Source organism: Cervus elaphus, chromosome 26, assembly GCF_910594005.1.
Source record: "Cervus elaphus chromosome 26, mCerEla1.1, whole genome shotgun sequence".
Taxonomy (NCBI): Eukaryota; Metazoa; Chordata; class Mammalia; order Artiodactyla; family Cervidae; genus Cervus; species Cervus elaphus.
Window position 1 is genome coordinate 12,753,745 of NC_057840.1, and position 15,947 is coordinate 12,769,691.

Consider the following 15,947-nt stretch of genomic DNA (forward strand, 5'->3'; position numbering starts at 1 on the left):
TTCCCGCCCGGTTCTGCAGCGTCCAGATTGTGCTCAGACCTGCTTCTTGGGGCCTTGAGTTTCGGGTCAGTCCCCACCTCCGTCCTGACTCCTGCGAGCGCCTTTGTCTTCTCGCGGACGCCAAAGGCGCGTTTCCTGGGGCCGGGTATTCTTAGGGCGGGATCCGCCTTTGACCTAGAATTTGGGGCCAAGACCTTAACCGCCGCCACCCTGAACTGAACCGAAATGCAGAAGAGGAGGAGGAGGTGTTACTGCGCAGGTTGGCCAAAGTGTTGTCCAAGTCTCCACACCTCCCGTCTCTACAAAAGGAAGCTGGGGTCGGAGCTGCTTCAAAGGAGTTAGAGTCCATAAGTTGGCGCAGACGCGCCGTTGGATTCATAAGGGGAGACTGGAGAGAATTTAGCGTTGCACGTCACCATTGCATAGTTTTTGTTGACCTTCCCTCCCTCCGAAGGATGCTTAATTTGTTCTAATTTGTATACTCCACTTTGTTTTAGGTAGATTCTGAGTCTTAATAACTCAGTCCAAAAATTTGCATCTGGAAGCGTCCCCAGTATCAGGAACAGTGTATTTTGCAAAACTTTTAAATATGGATTGATAATTACCTGAATGATAAAACTGCACGAACTCTGCCTTCTCCTTTGCAGAAGGAAAACAGTCTTTTGAATATGCTAGTTTTTAAGTTTTCTTGCGAAGCCCTGGTTTAAGAGTTGTTAATACACACACACACACACGCATAGATTTAGGAAATATTGTGGAGACCACTTTCTAATAATTGGATATTAAGAATGAAAATGCAATTCTGAAAAAAAAAAAAAGAAAATGCAATTCTGAACTCAAGTATAATGCACACTGTAAAAGCTGCTTGTTAAATCAGTTTTATTAATGAATTAGGACTCTCTCACTCGGTTTACTGGTCAGTGATTGTACTTATATGCGAAATCATAAGAAATACCTGCGCAGGGGCGGGATCACTGGGTCATATGGTAGCTGTAGGAAAGGAGCAAACTAGCCAAAGTGGCGGCGGTCAGGCGCTCTCACCCCACGGTTTGTAAATACATGGTCATGTGAGAGCTGAGGTCACTTATGGCAGTGGGCACGCATGTAACCTGTAGAAGCCCCACCTGAGAAGCCCTTGCCTCTGCCTTGTGGCCGGGGGATGGCTGTGTCTGCGGGCTCAACCACGGCAGAATACCCTGCATCTGCTGTGCCAGTCAGGAGAGACTAAATATGTCTGTAGTTCCTCGGGTTCCTCGAGTTTTCTTCCAGCTGATGGCTGGCGACTTGCCTACCCTGGGTTCAGCAAACGGAACAGTGAGCTATAGCAAGAGAGTAGCTAGATTTTTGGTTCCTTATAAAGAACCTCCATGCTGTGCTCCGTATTGGCCACACCAGTTTGCATTACCACCAGTAATGTAAGAGGGTTCTCGATTCTTCACACCCTCTCTAGCATTTAGTGTTCGGAGACTTTCTAATGATGGCCTTTCTGACTAGTGTGAGGTGATATCTCATTATAGTTTTGATTTGCATTTCTCTAATAATTAGTGATGTTGAGCGCCTTTTCATGGGCTTCTTGGCCATCTGTATGTCTTTGGAGAAATGCCTATTAGGTCTTCTGCCAATCTTTTTTAATTTTCTTCCTTTTTATGTTGACCTGTAAGTGAACACCTGAAACTAACACTGTTTTCTGTACATCTGAAACTAACATAACATTGTAAATTAACTATGTTTCAATACAATTTTTTTTTAAAAGAAATGTCTGAAATTCAAGCCTGCCTGTTTTTTTTGACGTGATTACTGATTTCCTTAAAGGATGTTTATTATCTCTTGCCATTTAGTGTTTCCAATGTTGTAAATACTTCAGAATGTTTACTTTGGAAAGTGAAAAGTACTGATAATGGCCCGCTATTCCAAAGAAGAGCTGGATGAAGAGTTTGAACAGTTCATGAAAGAAGTAAGTTTCTATTTTTAGAAGCTGTATTGTAAATATATAAATACGTGCATATTTATAAATATATATAAATATAGCTTTCTCACCAGAAACACATTTCTTCAATTCTCCGTTTCACCTGTAAGATACAGTCAGTCAGTCATCAGGCTCTGTCACCTGTCTCCAGAGTATATCTATCATCCCTCTAGTTCTTTCCCTGTTCACTGCAGCCACCCTAATCCAGGGCACCATTATCTCATTAGGCTACTGGAACAGCTCCTACTTCCTGTCCCAGCGTTCCGTCACCACACTGCAGCCAGCATGGTCTGTGACATAAATCAGACTCTGTTCCTCCAATGTAAAACACTATTCCTTCCCATCACGTAGAGAATAAAATCCAGACTGCTTCCTGGGGCTGACAAAGCCCTAGTGCTTTTGGGTATGTCCACCTCACTGAACTTTACACCATTCCTTCCCATTTTCCAGTCATGCCTTTCTCCTCCTCCAGATATGCCAACTCAATTCATGTTAGGAGCTTTGTACTACTAGCTGTTCCCTCTGCCAATACTAGGAGCTTCCCTGGTGACTGAGACGATAAAGAATTTGCCTGCCATGCAGGAGATGTGGGTTCAGTCCCTGGGTGGGGAAGATCCCCTAGAGAAGGGAACGGCAACCCGCTCCAGTATTCTTGCCTAGAGAATCCCATGGACAGAGTATCCTGGCATGACTGACTCACTTTCCATGCCAACAGTGCTCTCTGTTCCTCCGTTCTTTACCTGGGTGGTGAAGATCTTTTCTTAAAAATCCTACCTGGGAGGTATTTTTCCTATTGACCCAGTTAAAGAAAAAGTAGCCATCAGGTTCCTTCTTAGTATACCATGTACTTAATTATCCATGTTGCACTTACAACCATTCATTATTTTACTTCTTTAGCTCTGTTTTCTGACTCCCTTAAGAATGGTCTATGGCGTAATGGCTGTATTTTTTTAATTGAAGTATAGTTGATGTACAACATTATATTAGTTCAAATAGTGATTCTATTTTCATAGATTATATTCCATTTAGAGTTATAAAATGCTGGCTATGTTCCCTGTGCTGTATGATATATCCTTGTAGTTTGTTTTAAACACAGTAGATTGTACCTTTTAATCCCTACCCCAACCCCTATTTTGCCCCTCCTCCTTTCTCTCTTCCCACTGGTAACATTAGTTTGTTCTCTATGTCTGAGAGTTTGGTTTCTGCTTTGTTATATTCTTTCATTTTACTTTTTTTTAGTTTCTACATGGTAGTGATAACAGTACTTGTCAACCCTGGCTTATTCCACTAAGTATAATACCCTCCAGGTCCACTCATCTTGTTTCAAATGACAAAATTTTATTCTTTTTATGGTTGAGTAATATTCCACCATCAGTTCAGTTCAGTCGCTCAGTTGTGTCCCACTCTTCACGACCCCATGAACCACAGCCCGCCAGGCCTCCCTGTCCATCACCAACTCCTGGAGTCCACCCAAACCCATGTCCATTGAGTCGGTGATGCCATCCAACCATCCCATCCTCTGTCGTCCCCTTCTCCTGCCATCAGTCTTTCCCAGCATCAGGGTCTTTTCAAATGAGTCAGCTCTTCGCATCAGGTGGCCAAAGTATTGGAGTTTCAGCTTCAGCATCAGTCCTTCCAATGAACACCCAGGACTGATCTCCTTTAGGATGGACATATATATGTATATACCACACCTTCTTTATCCATTCATCTGTTGATTAATACTTAAGTTGCTTCCATATCTTTGGTAGTGTAAATAATGCTGCTATGAAAAATTGGGATCCGTTTATCTTTTGAATGAGTGTTTTTGTCGTAGGAGATATATCCAGGAGTGGAATCACTATATCATATACTTCTGTTTTTAGTCTTTTGAGGACCCTGCATACTGTTTCCATGGTACCTCCACCAATGTACATTCCCACTAATGGTGTATGTGGATTCTCCTTGCTCTACACCCTCACCAGCATTTGCTATTTGTAGCTATTCTGATAGGCTTCACAGGTGGCTCAGTGGGAAAGAATCCACCTGGCAATGCAGGAGACCTGGGTTTGTTTCCTAAGTCAGGAAGATCGCTGGAGGAGGAAATGGCAACCCAGTCCAGTATTCTTGCCTGGAGAATCCCTTGGACAGAGGAGCCTGATAGGCTCCAGGGGTTGCAAAGAGTCAGACACGACTGAGCATGCGCAGAGCCGTTCTGACAGGTGTGAGGTGACAGCTCTTGGGAGTTTTGATTTGCGTTTCCCTGATTAGCAACATTGAGCATCTTTTCATGTGCCTGTTAGCCATGGGTATATCTTGTGCCCATTTTTTAATCAGATTGAGGGGGGGCTGCTCTATTTTTGATATTGAGTTACATGAGCTGTTGATATATTTTGAATATTTCCCCTTTATTGAGCATATGACATGTGATTGTTTTTTCCTATCCTGTAGGTTCTTTTCATTTTGTCAATGGTTTCCTTTACTGTGCAAAAGCTTTCAAGTTTGATTAGGTCCCATTTGTTTATTTTTGCTTCTGATTCCTTTGCCTTAGGAGATGGACCCCCAAAAAATAACTGCTATGATTTATAACAAAGTATTCTGTCTATGTTTTCTTCTAGGAGCTTTATGGTGTCAGGTTTTACGCTAGGTCTTTAATCCATTTTGAGGTTTTTTGTATATGATGTGAGAACTGTTGTTTTACATGGAGCTATTCAGTTTTTCCAGCACCACTTACTTCAGTAAGAGACTTTTCTCCATTGTATATTCTTTTTTCCTTTGTTGTAGATTCATTGACCATAAATGCATGGGTTTATTCTGGGCTCTCTATTCTGTTCTATTGATGGATGTGTCATTTTTCTGCCAATACCACAGTGTTGTGATTACCGGAGCTTTCTAGTATAGTCTGAGGTCAGAGAACTTAATACCTCCGGCTTCATTCTTTTTTCTCAAGATTACTTTGGCTATTCAGGGCCTTTAATTGTCCCATATAAATTTTAGGATTATTCTAGTTCTGTGAAAAATGTCATGCATGTTTTGATAGGCATACGTTAAGTCTGTAGCTTGCTTTGGGTGGTATGTACATTTAATAATAATCTTCCAGTCCATGAACATGAGCTAGCTTGCCATTTCATTGTATCACAGTCAGTTTCCTTTATCAGTATTTTATAGTTTTCAGACTGTAGCTTTCATGGACTTGCCAGGTGGCTCAGTAGTAAAGAACCCCCTCTAATGTAAGAGACAGGTGTTCGATCCCTGGTTCAGGAAGATGCCCTGGAGAAGAAAATGGCAACCCCCTTGAGTATTATCGCCTGGGAAATCCCATCAACAGAGGAGCCCGGTGGGTTACAGTCCAGGGAATGGAGTCAGACACGGCTTAGCGACTAAACCACAGCCACGTTTTTCACCCTCTTGGTTAAGTTTATTCCTACGTATTTTTTTCTTTTTGATGTGATTTTTATCACACATAGGGACTGTTTTTGTCCGTTTATATCTGTTAACATTTGCTTTATATATTTGTTGTAGTTATGTCATGTCTGACTCTTTTATGACCCCATGGCCTGTAACGCGCCAGGCTCCTCTGTCCATGGGATTTCCCAGGCAAGAATACTGGAGTGGGTTACCATTTCCCTCTCCAGGGGATCTTCCTGACCAAGGGATCAAACCCAAGTCTCTTGCATTACAGGTGGGTTCTTTACTACTGAGCCACTATATTAGGTGCATATATTTTAATGAACGTTGTATCCTCTTCTTGTGTTGATCCCTTTATCATTATACAATGCCCTGGGTCTTTGTTATAGACTTTGGTATAAAGTCTATTTTGTCTGATATGAGTATTGCTACCCCTGCTTTCTCGTTGTTTCCATTTTTGTGAAATAACTTCTTGCAACCTCTCACTTAGTTTTTGTGTGTCTTTATTTCTGAAGTGAGTCTCTTCTAAGCAACCTATAGATGGCTTATTTTGGTTGATGTTGTCCAATCGGCCACCCTCTGTCTTTTGGAGCATTTAGTCCATTGACATTTCAAGCAACGGATTTGTTCTTGTTGCCATTTTATTGCTCATTTTGGGTTTTGTACTACTACGTTTTTTTCTCCTTTATGTCTCTTCCTTGTGGTTTGATGATTTTCTTTAGTGATATGCTTGTGTTCCTTTCTCTGTGGTGTTTGTGTGTCCATTGTAAGTTCACACACATTCTAAAAGATCTGTATTTTTTCCTCCCCTGTCCAGTATTTTGTGTTTTTGTGTTTTGTGTCATATTTTATCCCTTACCTGTTTATTGTAGTTATGTTGATGATATAATTTTTCTTTTCAGTCTTTGTGATAATTTATAAGTGGTTGGTTCACAGCCTTTACTATATATTTGTCTTAATTAGGGAGATTTTTCCTTTCCTATACGTGCTTGCTTCTTATAGCATTTTCTTTTCCACTGAGAGAAGACTCTTCAACATTTCTTTTAGGATCAGTTTAGTATTGATGAACTCTTCTAGTCTTTGCTTGTCTGGGAAGTTCTTCATCTGTTCTTTAGCTCCAAATGATAATCCTGCTGGGTAGAGTATCCTAGGTTTTAGTTTTTTCCTTTTTAGCATTTTAAATATATCATGTCTTTCTCTTCTGGCCTGCAGAGGTTCTGCAGAAAAATCATCTGATCGCTGGGTGAGGGGAGGAGTGGTGGTTTGCTTGTATCTGAGCCTTTGTTGTTCTGTTGTTGCCTTTTAGAATAATCTCTTCCACTTCTAACATTTTAATAACTCTTCAGTTACAATATGTCTTGGTGAGGGTCTATCTGGATTCATTTTGTTCAGGACTCTCCACACCTCCTGTACCTGGATATCTGTTTACTTCTTCAGGTTCAGGAAATTTTCAGCCATAATTTCATCAAATAGATTTTCAACTTCTTTCTCTCTGACTTCTTCACCTGGGACCCCTATAATATGAATATTGGTATACCTGATGATGTCTCAGGTCCCATAAATTGTTTTCATTTTTTAAATTTGCTTTTCTTTTTCCTGTTTGATTATTCTGTCCTCTAAATTCTGCTGTTAATTCGTTCTAGTGTGTTTTTCATTATAGTTGCATTCTTCAGATCTGATTGGTTCTTTTATATTTTCTACTTTTTTGTCAAAATTCTCACTGTGTTCCTCTATTCTTTCTTCTAATTTAATTAACATTCTTATTACTAATGCTTTGAACTCTTATCTGGTAAATTGTTTATCTCTGTTTGATTAGTTTTTGTTCTTTGGTTTGAAGCAAATGCCTCTGTGTTCTCATTCTGCGTAACCTCCATCTCTCTGAGATTAGGTGAAGCAGTCACCTGTCCCCGTCTTGAAGGGGTGTCCCTTTGTGGGAGCGTCCCCTATACAGTCTGTGTGCCCTGTGGCCTTGATGGGAGGGCTGGGTCTGACATACGCAGGAGTCCTGTCTTTCTCCAGGGTGTGCTGACAGCCATCATTTTTGTAGGCAATGGGACTAGAGATGAAGGTGCTCCAGCCAGAGCCAGCTGTCCGCCAGGGTGGCTTCTCTGCCCAGTGACAGACACCGCCCTGTGAGGGTGGGAGCAGCTCCCGAGTTGCTGGGGCAGAAACCCTGGGGGTCGGGTCTCAGCCGGCTCTGTCCCCTGTGAGTACACTTGCCTCTCCAGCGTTGGCGTCTTTCCCCAGAGAGGAGCAGAACTGGAGCAGGCGGGGCTGGACTAGGGCGCTGGCTGGTTCCAGAGTGGTTACAGGACGGCAGCCAGCCTTCCTGCGGTGTCGGTCTGCTTCCTCCACCTTGTTCGGGAGTGAGCAAGTGTGTGCACACTCCTCATGAGCAGAGTTTGGGTTTCTCACAGCCGTGCCTTCACTGGCTTTCTCACCAGCCAAGGGGACTCATGTTCCCAGTGTCAGAGCCCAGGGCTGCTTCCCCAAACGTGTAGTTCTAGGCACTTACTCCCCAGGGTGGGTCTCTGAGCCTTCTAATCCGCTTCCTTTTCTGTATCCCTTCCCTGGAGAACAGGTCCTGACCTGATCTCTTTTCTTCTCTTCCTACCCAGGTTCACATGGCTCTTCTTATAGCTCCTGCCACTTAACACTTTCAGGGCTCATCCACGTTGTCATATCCGTTAGTGCCTCGTTTATAGCTGAATAATACCGCATTGTGTGGATTGACTGCATTTTGTTTACCTACTTATCAATTGATGGACATTTGAGTTCTTTAGACTTTTTGGCAATTATCAATAATGCTGCTATGACAATTGTGTATAATTTTTGTGGGTATGTGTTTTCATTTCTCTTGTGTATATACCAGAGGGTGGGAAATACCGGGTCATGTGGTTTAACCTCAACTTTTAACCTTTTGAGGAACTCCCAGACTGTTTTCTAGGTGGCTGCACCATTTTACTCTCTCATCAGCACTTTATTAGTAGTTTTAGGCTTCCAGTTTCTCCATATCCTCATCATCACTGTTGTTAACTGGGGAACCAGCTTCTTTGTTTTGTTTTTTATGATCGTAACCAGAAAGCGATGTGGAAGACTGTCGAAAGTGAGAATACCTTCTGTGGATTAGACAGTGCCTGCCCGGGCATTCTCCATTTCTTTTATGATCTTTGCCACAACCCTGCAAGGTCGGTGTTACCTGGCCCGTTTTCTAGATGTATAAACAAAACTTACTTATTTTGAAGTTAAAATTTGAACTCAGATCTCTCTGGCTCCAAAAACCTGCAGTCCTTCCATGCTCTTCCATAGCCATGAATTTAGGAGGAAAAGACTGAATCTGAGGCAGGTTATCAGAGTTGGGTAAACAGGGAGAGACAGAAAGAGAGAAATGGAACATTTCAGGGTGACAGTGAAGTTTAAGGGTGAGTGGAAAGTGATCCAGTGAAAATTCAGATGGAGTAAAGAATGTTCTTTCTTTCCCTCTCCCCCGTCTTCCTCCCTGGTGTTCAGGAAAGAATGAGTTCTTTTTGAACATTTGAAATGGTGTTCTCACAAGTCCTTGGAGTAGAGTTGTTTGCTCGGCAGGTGGAAATGTGTGTGTAATCATCTCAAAAGTTTAGAAAGTCCTTGTATTGCCCTAGTTGGGGGACCATACAGTGTCTTTGAAAGTGGACAGGTGTCAGTCAGGGAAAGCCAGTTTTGAACCCCAGCTCTGTTACCACTTACTGACAGTAGCAACCTGGGAAAGTTGCGTAACTTCTCTGCGTTTACTTCCCTGTCAGCAAATCTCTGCTGGATTGTTTGAAGAGTGAGGTAGCCTGGGTATAGGTCCTGACATAGAGCAGACCAGTCATTAATAAATGTTAGTTTCTTCTCCAGGAAAAGTGTGTTAAAAGTGAGGGTAAAAAGGACCCAGAGCTGAGTTCTGGGTAAGTTTCGTATTAACAAAAGAGCAGAAGAGCCGAGAGCTAGCAGAGTTGGTTAGGAAAGGTCACAGAGATGAGGTGTAGCCTGGAGGAGGTGGGCTGCGAACTCCAAGAGGGTTCCAGGAAGTGAGATCTGGGCATGTGTCCAGTCCTGTGGTCTGTCAGGGACACAGCTGGCGGTGGCTCTTTATCTGTGGATTTTGGAGGCCTTTGGTGACTGAGGAGAGTTGTTTTGGATGGGTACCAGACTTTAAGGAGTTTAGCAATGACCTTGAGAAGTTAGAATATATATTAAAAAAAAGTGATGGGTAGAGTGAAAGGGAGATGTAGGACTAAGGACCTCTGCTTCTTTCTTTTGTTTGTTTTGTTTGCTTTTTAATTTGTTGTTTAGTCTGACTCTTTTGTGATCCCATGTACTGTAGCCTGCCAGGCTCCTTTGTCCAGGGAATTTTCCAGGCTTGAATACTGAAGTGGGTTGCCATTTCCTTCTTCAGGGGATCTTCCCGACCCAGGGATCAAACCCGCATCTCTTGCATTGGCAGGGGGATTCTTTACCGCTGAACCACCTGGGAAGCCCTTTTCTAATTAGAGGAGACTTGAGTGTTCATTCTTTTATCCTACGATTATGCCAGGTGCTGTGCTTGGCCCTGGGGATGCAGCAGTGAGCAGGTTTAGTGACCTGAGGGAAGGAGGGATGGGAAGTTGGGGAGGGAGTGAGATGGGGATGCAGTAGGATCACCTGGTAAGAACCTGGTGAGGAGGGAAGTGGGCCCCTCCGCAGGTTCTCCTTGGAGTGGAGGAAAGGATTTCTCTTCTGAGAGAGGAAATCAGTATCTTAACAGGTGAGTTTGAATGCTAGAGTGAAGGGAGTGAGAAGAAGGGTGGTTTTGACTGTAGGTCTTCATTTTCTCAAATGTAGGGTCTCATTTACTCTCAGCCAGTAAGGGAGGTAGATTGGATTTAGAGTAGGAGTTTATGATTGTAGTAAGATTTGGACCTAAAGGGTAAAAAAGGAGAAATAAAATTTTTTCACTAAAGTTTATTAATCATTGTGACAAGCACTAATTGTCAAGATCTAAGAGAAACATTTTCAGTGATAAATCTGGGATTCTTGAATATAAAATTCAGTAGCTTATATCTGATTTAGCTTTCAGATGATTCTTTTGAAAATTCAAATAAAACACCTAGACAACCTAAAGAAGCCAAGAAGAAAGATACAGTGCCATGGTGGATAACTGAAGATGAATTTGAAAGTGGTGGTAAATACTGCTCATTTTAAATTGTTTGACCACAAGGGGGCAGACAAGACTTTTGATTCTGGATTTTCTTACTGTGCTGTTTAGGTTGGCCAAAAAGTTCATTTGGTTTTTTAAGTAAAACTAAAAGACACATTTTTCATTTTCAACAAGAACTTTATTGAACAACATATTCACCATTTTTTTCCTCTACCTTCTGCCATTTTTCAGAAAACTTTGTAATTCCATCTTCCCCAGACTATCTTTTTGAGCAAAGAATTGTTCCAGCTGCCTTTTACAGCCTTCCAGGGAATTGAAATTTTTTCCATTAAGAGAATTTTGTAAAGACCAAAGTAAATGGGCATCCAAAAGTACAGTGTCTGGTAAATATAGCGGATGAATCAAAACTTCCCAGCTAAGTTGTAACAGTTTTTGCCTGGTCATTGAAGAAACTTGTATTATCTTGATGGAAGATCGTGTGGTTTATATTGACTAATTCTGGATGCTTTTTGTCAAGTGCTACCTTTAGTTAGTCTAACTGGGAGCAGTACTTGTTGGAATTAATTGTTTCTTTTTCCAGAAGGAGCTCATAATAGAGGGCTTCCTTCCATCCCTACCATATATACAACATCACCTTCTTTGGATGAAGACCAGTCTTGTGTGGTTGGTGGTGGTTCATTTCACTTGCCCCACAGTCTCTTTGGTTCCGCATTATTGTACAGTATCTGCTTTTCATCACCCATCACAATTTATTTTAAAAAGCACCGTTTTTGTTACGTTTCAGTAGAGAATTGCATGTGGAGATACAGTCAAGAAAGTTTTTTTTGCTTAACTTATGTGGCACCCAAAGTGATTAACGTAACCAAACTGGTGCAAAGGATTTTCAGTGCTTGACTGAGATATTTTAAGTATGTCAGCTGTCTCCCGCATGGTATAACATTTATTCTCAATTAATTTCTCGATTTGATCACTATCAACTTCAGCTGGGCTCCTTGACCATGTAGCATCGTCACGTGAGAAAACTCCTGCACAGAACTTCATAGACCACTTTTGACAAGTTTGATCAGTCACGACACCTTCCCCATTCACTGCACAAATCTTTTTTTATGTTTCAGTAGCATTTTTACCTTTCTTGAAATAATAAAGTATGATACACTGAATATGTTGCTTTTTTTCCATCTTCAGTATTAAAATGGATATGCGGCAATTCACCAGTTTTGGTAAGGTTTTTTTATTTTTTAAATGCACCCTGGTATGCCAGCTGTCACAATATAATCTAACAAAATTTTTTCTAATGACGTTAAAGACAACTAAGCGCTACTAGAGCCATTTTTTGGAAAAAGTCAAATGAACCTTTTGGCTAACTCAATATATAAGGAAAATAATACTAATAGTGAATTTTAAGCTTGCATTGATTCTCATAAAACTTTATATTTGTTATATAATTGAGAATCTGTATTTCTGCATTTTCAGGTTATTTTACATTCAAATAGTTCATAATTACTTAGTTTTAGATGGTGAATAATATAGGTATATTTATATGTTATGTTTAATGGTAAATTGATTTAAGGTAATTTAATAAGATACTCTGACAATGTGTTAATGTCATTGGATTTGGAAGATTTTAATAGACCTGTTGATTTTGGTATCACTGTCTGTTAATAAGAGTAAAAAAAAAAACCAAATACCATTGTCTTAATGGTAAATAACTCATTGATCCTGTCTACCACATGCATATACCTCTCCCAGAACCTTCCCTAGTCACATTTTTACAATGGAAAAATTACTCTCTTGGCCTGTTTGCTTCATTATAGCTAGTATATGTGATACTGCTGAATTCATAAGGATCCCCAGGCTACCTCTGTTAAGTACCTGTGATAACAGAATCTGTGGATCTTTAAGCACTATTTTATGAACTGATAGGATTTCTATAGTTCTTCTTTTTCCTTGTACTCCTTGACCCTCAACAGTAAATAATAAATGTATTTAATAAGGAAATGTTTCAATTTAATAGTCATTTCCCTGTTCTTTTTAACACTTTACAGTAAGGAATTGCCTTATTGAAAAATTCAGTGTATTTTTTCATAAATCTATAAATTATGCACAGTGCTAAAGTTTATATATGAAGAATTTTTTGTTTTAGAATCTTTCCCCGTATTGGTGCTTGAAGAGGATATTATATGATTAAGTACTATTGAAATAGTTGACAAAAATTTGAGACTAATTTGCTTTAAAATTAGCTTTAAAATCTCTCTCCTAGAAAGTAGTGAATTAGAGTTGGGGTGTACAGACTTATGCAAACTCACCCTAAAGGGAAAGAATGAGTCCTAGACCAACACTTAGTGTTACCTGATTAAAGAGACTAAATTTTTTTTAAAAGAATGTATCAGTCAGTGGATTTGATTAGTAAGGGATGCAGAGGATACTTAGGAAGGAAACTTTGACAATGTCCATTTAAACAAAAGGGAGAAGGTTTCTCTACCCAAGACCATAACCTGGTCCCTTGTTAATTCACACGCATTTACTGAGATCGTATTGCCTTCCGAGTATTTGGCACTAATATACAAAGACAAAATATGATTCCTGCCAGCAAGAATGTAGAAGCTTCTAAGGGAGAACTGAACCACCCCTCTTGAGAGGAATGCATTTCTTAAAGAGACACCATTAAACATCAACATTGAACCAATTCTACCTTATAATTTTTCTTTTTCTTTAAATTGCCATTAAGACAAAATGTTCTGCAGAGAAAGTGAAACTATCTATCTACTGGTTATACTCTTCATTATAAATAGCTGAATCAGATCTTGGTTTTGGTTGTATTAGTCTCTTGTGAGGTGGGTTAGTGTGGGTCACATCCCTGAGTCCAGCTTCAGAGCCCGGCTGAGACCCCTGGACAGATGCCTCGACAGCGCTCCAACCTTGGCATGCATATTTTCATGTGAAATCTGATTTTCTCTGTGTTTAAGCTGTTATTGGACCCATTAAAACCATTATTCACACAGAGTCATAAAATTTGATTCTGAACCCTTTCCAGTAGGACACTAAGTAGGAAATTGAAGTCAGAATTTGTTAACTTATTTTGATAAGGCTTTCTTCTAAGCAAAAGTGGTGTTTTTCTAATCTCAATCTTTATAGTTATTTTTTCCATATATCAGTTTTTTTACAACAATTATGTACTGCTGGGATAAAGAAAATTTGATATTATATAACTTTTACAGTGTTTTCTAATGCTTTTAGAATGACGAGCAAAATCCTTTCCCCAGCCTATGAAGATGAGCATGGTCTGACCACTGACTCCTGCCTTAGGGTTACTTCCTCCAGACTACCCTCACTGACCTTTTTGTATCCTTGCGTGTGGCCTCCCCTCCCGTTTTTGACCCTTGGACCTCCTTGTTCCCCAGCCTGGAGTTGTCTCCCTTCCTTCCTTCACGTAAGGCAGGAGATATCTTTCAAGTGGCATGGTTTATGTATTAAGTACTTGTGCTTCAGAATAATTAATTTTTAAAGTCTCGATGCAAATTTTTAAAATATTCCATTGGGTAAGATTCACACAATCAAATAGAATTTTAATTTTCCTTTTGTGAATTTTTCGTCTGGTGAATTTTTATTTCATGTAGCAGATTTTAGCTGCTGTCTCCTAGTATAACTCATATAATAGCATAACAAATCTAAGCTAATTTAACAGTATTACTATGTTGACATAGTGGTCAAAATAATGCTCTTAATGTAAATATCCAACTATATTAAATCCCATCCCAGGACCGTTTGGGACAAATGTAAGCTATTTGAAAACAAAGAAGACTTCTCAGCCTGTTATGGAAACAGAAGAGGAGTCTGCTGAAAGGATTCAGTTTCTTAAGAGCAGTGGAACCTCTATCTTGAGTATTGACAGCTTAGAAGCCAATGGTAAGAATTGTGGAGGATATAAGTTGACAGATTATGATGCTTATAGTCAGAATTTTTAGAAAAATTAACTCTTAGCTCTCTTGGAGCCTCCTTAACTGAAGTGTTTAGACAGATTTAATATCTTCCCTGAAGGTTTAGAATTACACCTCTGGAGAATCCACATAACCTTATGTATTATGAACACAAATCTATGTTTGGTGGTAAGAGAGTAGGTAAAATGTTATAGATTTTTTTTAAGTTTTGCTATATAATTTCAATAAATGCAACATTAAAATTAATTTCTTCAAATTGTATTTGTTAATGAAATATATTTGTGCTTTCTATTTAGAGATAGTTTCTGAGCTTAATCATAGTGTTCTTGGATTGGGACTGGACACGTTAGAAGAACAAGAGGAAAAAGAACAATTTTTTGCCAGGCTTGAGAAAGGCTTAACATCGTCCATTGATTATTCAAGGTTAAATAAGGAATTGGATTCTAATGACTCCATACATTTTAAAGCTTTACACAGGTAATGTAAATACAATATAAACAAATCATTAAATAATTTTTGTGTCTTTCTATATTTTTATAAAGCTAGTATATGCGTGTAATTAAAGGGGTAAATATAACAGGCAAAATTTAAATCTTATTTTTAATTCTATTTTCTGTTCATTATTTTGATCAGGGTGTGTGTGTGTTTATGAGTGTGTAGAACATGATTGGTATGTATATCGACTGGAATATATTTGTATTTGAGTCTCTAGATATCTAAAATTTCATGCATGATATATTTTTGAGGTGAACAACATATTGCTAAGTAGACCTAACCAGGAAGATAATTTATTAAGTCATCTTCTACGGATAAAGTGAGTCCAGGTAGCTATTAGAAGCTCAGTGGATGGACTTCCTTGGTGGTCCAGTAGTTAAGACTCCATGCTTCCAACTGCAGGGGACACAGGTTTGATCCCTGGTTGGGAAGCTAAGATCCTGCATGCTGTGTGGTGCAGCCAAAACTTTTAAAAATAAAATAAGATAGGAACAAACAGGGAAAGAGGAACCAGGGAGCAAAGACAGATCTACCTTTGTGTCCTACCTTTGTGTATGGTTCACTGTAAAGATTATCAGGAAACCTCATTTATCCTGGAAATTCTACTAGTTTACTTAGCTGGTGCCTTGTGTATGCCATAGACCTTTGGCAGTCTCGAGATTTGTGTGACCTGATATCTTTAATATCCTCAGTTTTAAGTGTTCCGTTTAATTTTGAAAATTATAAATGGAAGTCAGATTACAAGTTTAAGATTTTAAGAACACCAAACTACAATTAAATTAAGGGTTGGGAAACGCATACCCTCTGGTCATCAGAGTGCCTGGTCTCCTCGGGATGCTTGGTTTCTTAGAGACAGTGGACAAAGCAGTGACCGTCGTGAGCTACATAGAGTCTGAGATTTTTACCCTACGTGCAAACCAGACTGTGGTTTATGGATGCTGACAATTGACAAGGGTTCTTGGGTCAGACACAAAATGACTGTCTCTTGACAAAAGCAGGA

At 39.8% G+C, this 15,947-nt stretch overlaps 1 protein-coding gene across 4 annotated transcripts in view; it reads left to right on the forward strand.

Annotated features, from left to right (window-relative positions):
• Nucleotides 1–15,947, forward strand: part of CEP162 (centrosomal protein 162) — a 108,170-nt gene that overhangs the window by 309 nt on the left and 91,914 nt on the right. For 3 of the 4 annotated variants that reach the window (XM_043888200.1, XM_043888199.1, XM_043888197.1), the window contains exons 2-5: nt 1,839–1,954; nt 10,427–10,538; nt 14,274–14,420; nt 14,749–14,929. In XM_043888200.1, the coding sequence (XP_043744135.1) occupies nt 1,898–1,954; nt 10,427–10,538; nt 14,274–14,420; nt 14,749–14,929 (497 nt within the window). In that variant the 5' untranslated portion in view covers nt 1,839–1,897. Of the gene's footprint in view, nt 1; nt 66–1,838; nt 1,955–10,426; nt 10,539–14,273; nt 14,421–14,748; nt 14,930–15,947 lie in introns of those variants that run through there. The other variant, XM_043888198.1, reaches the window with a different exon arrangement.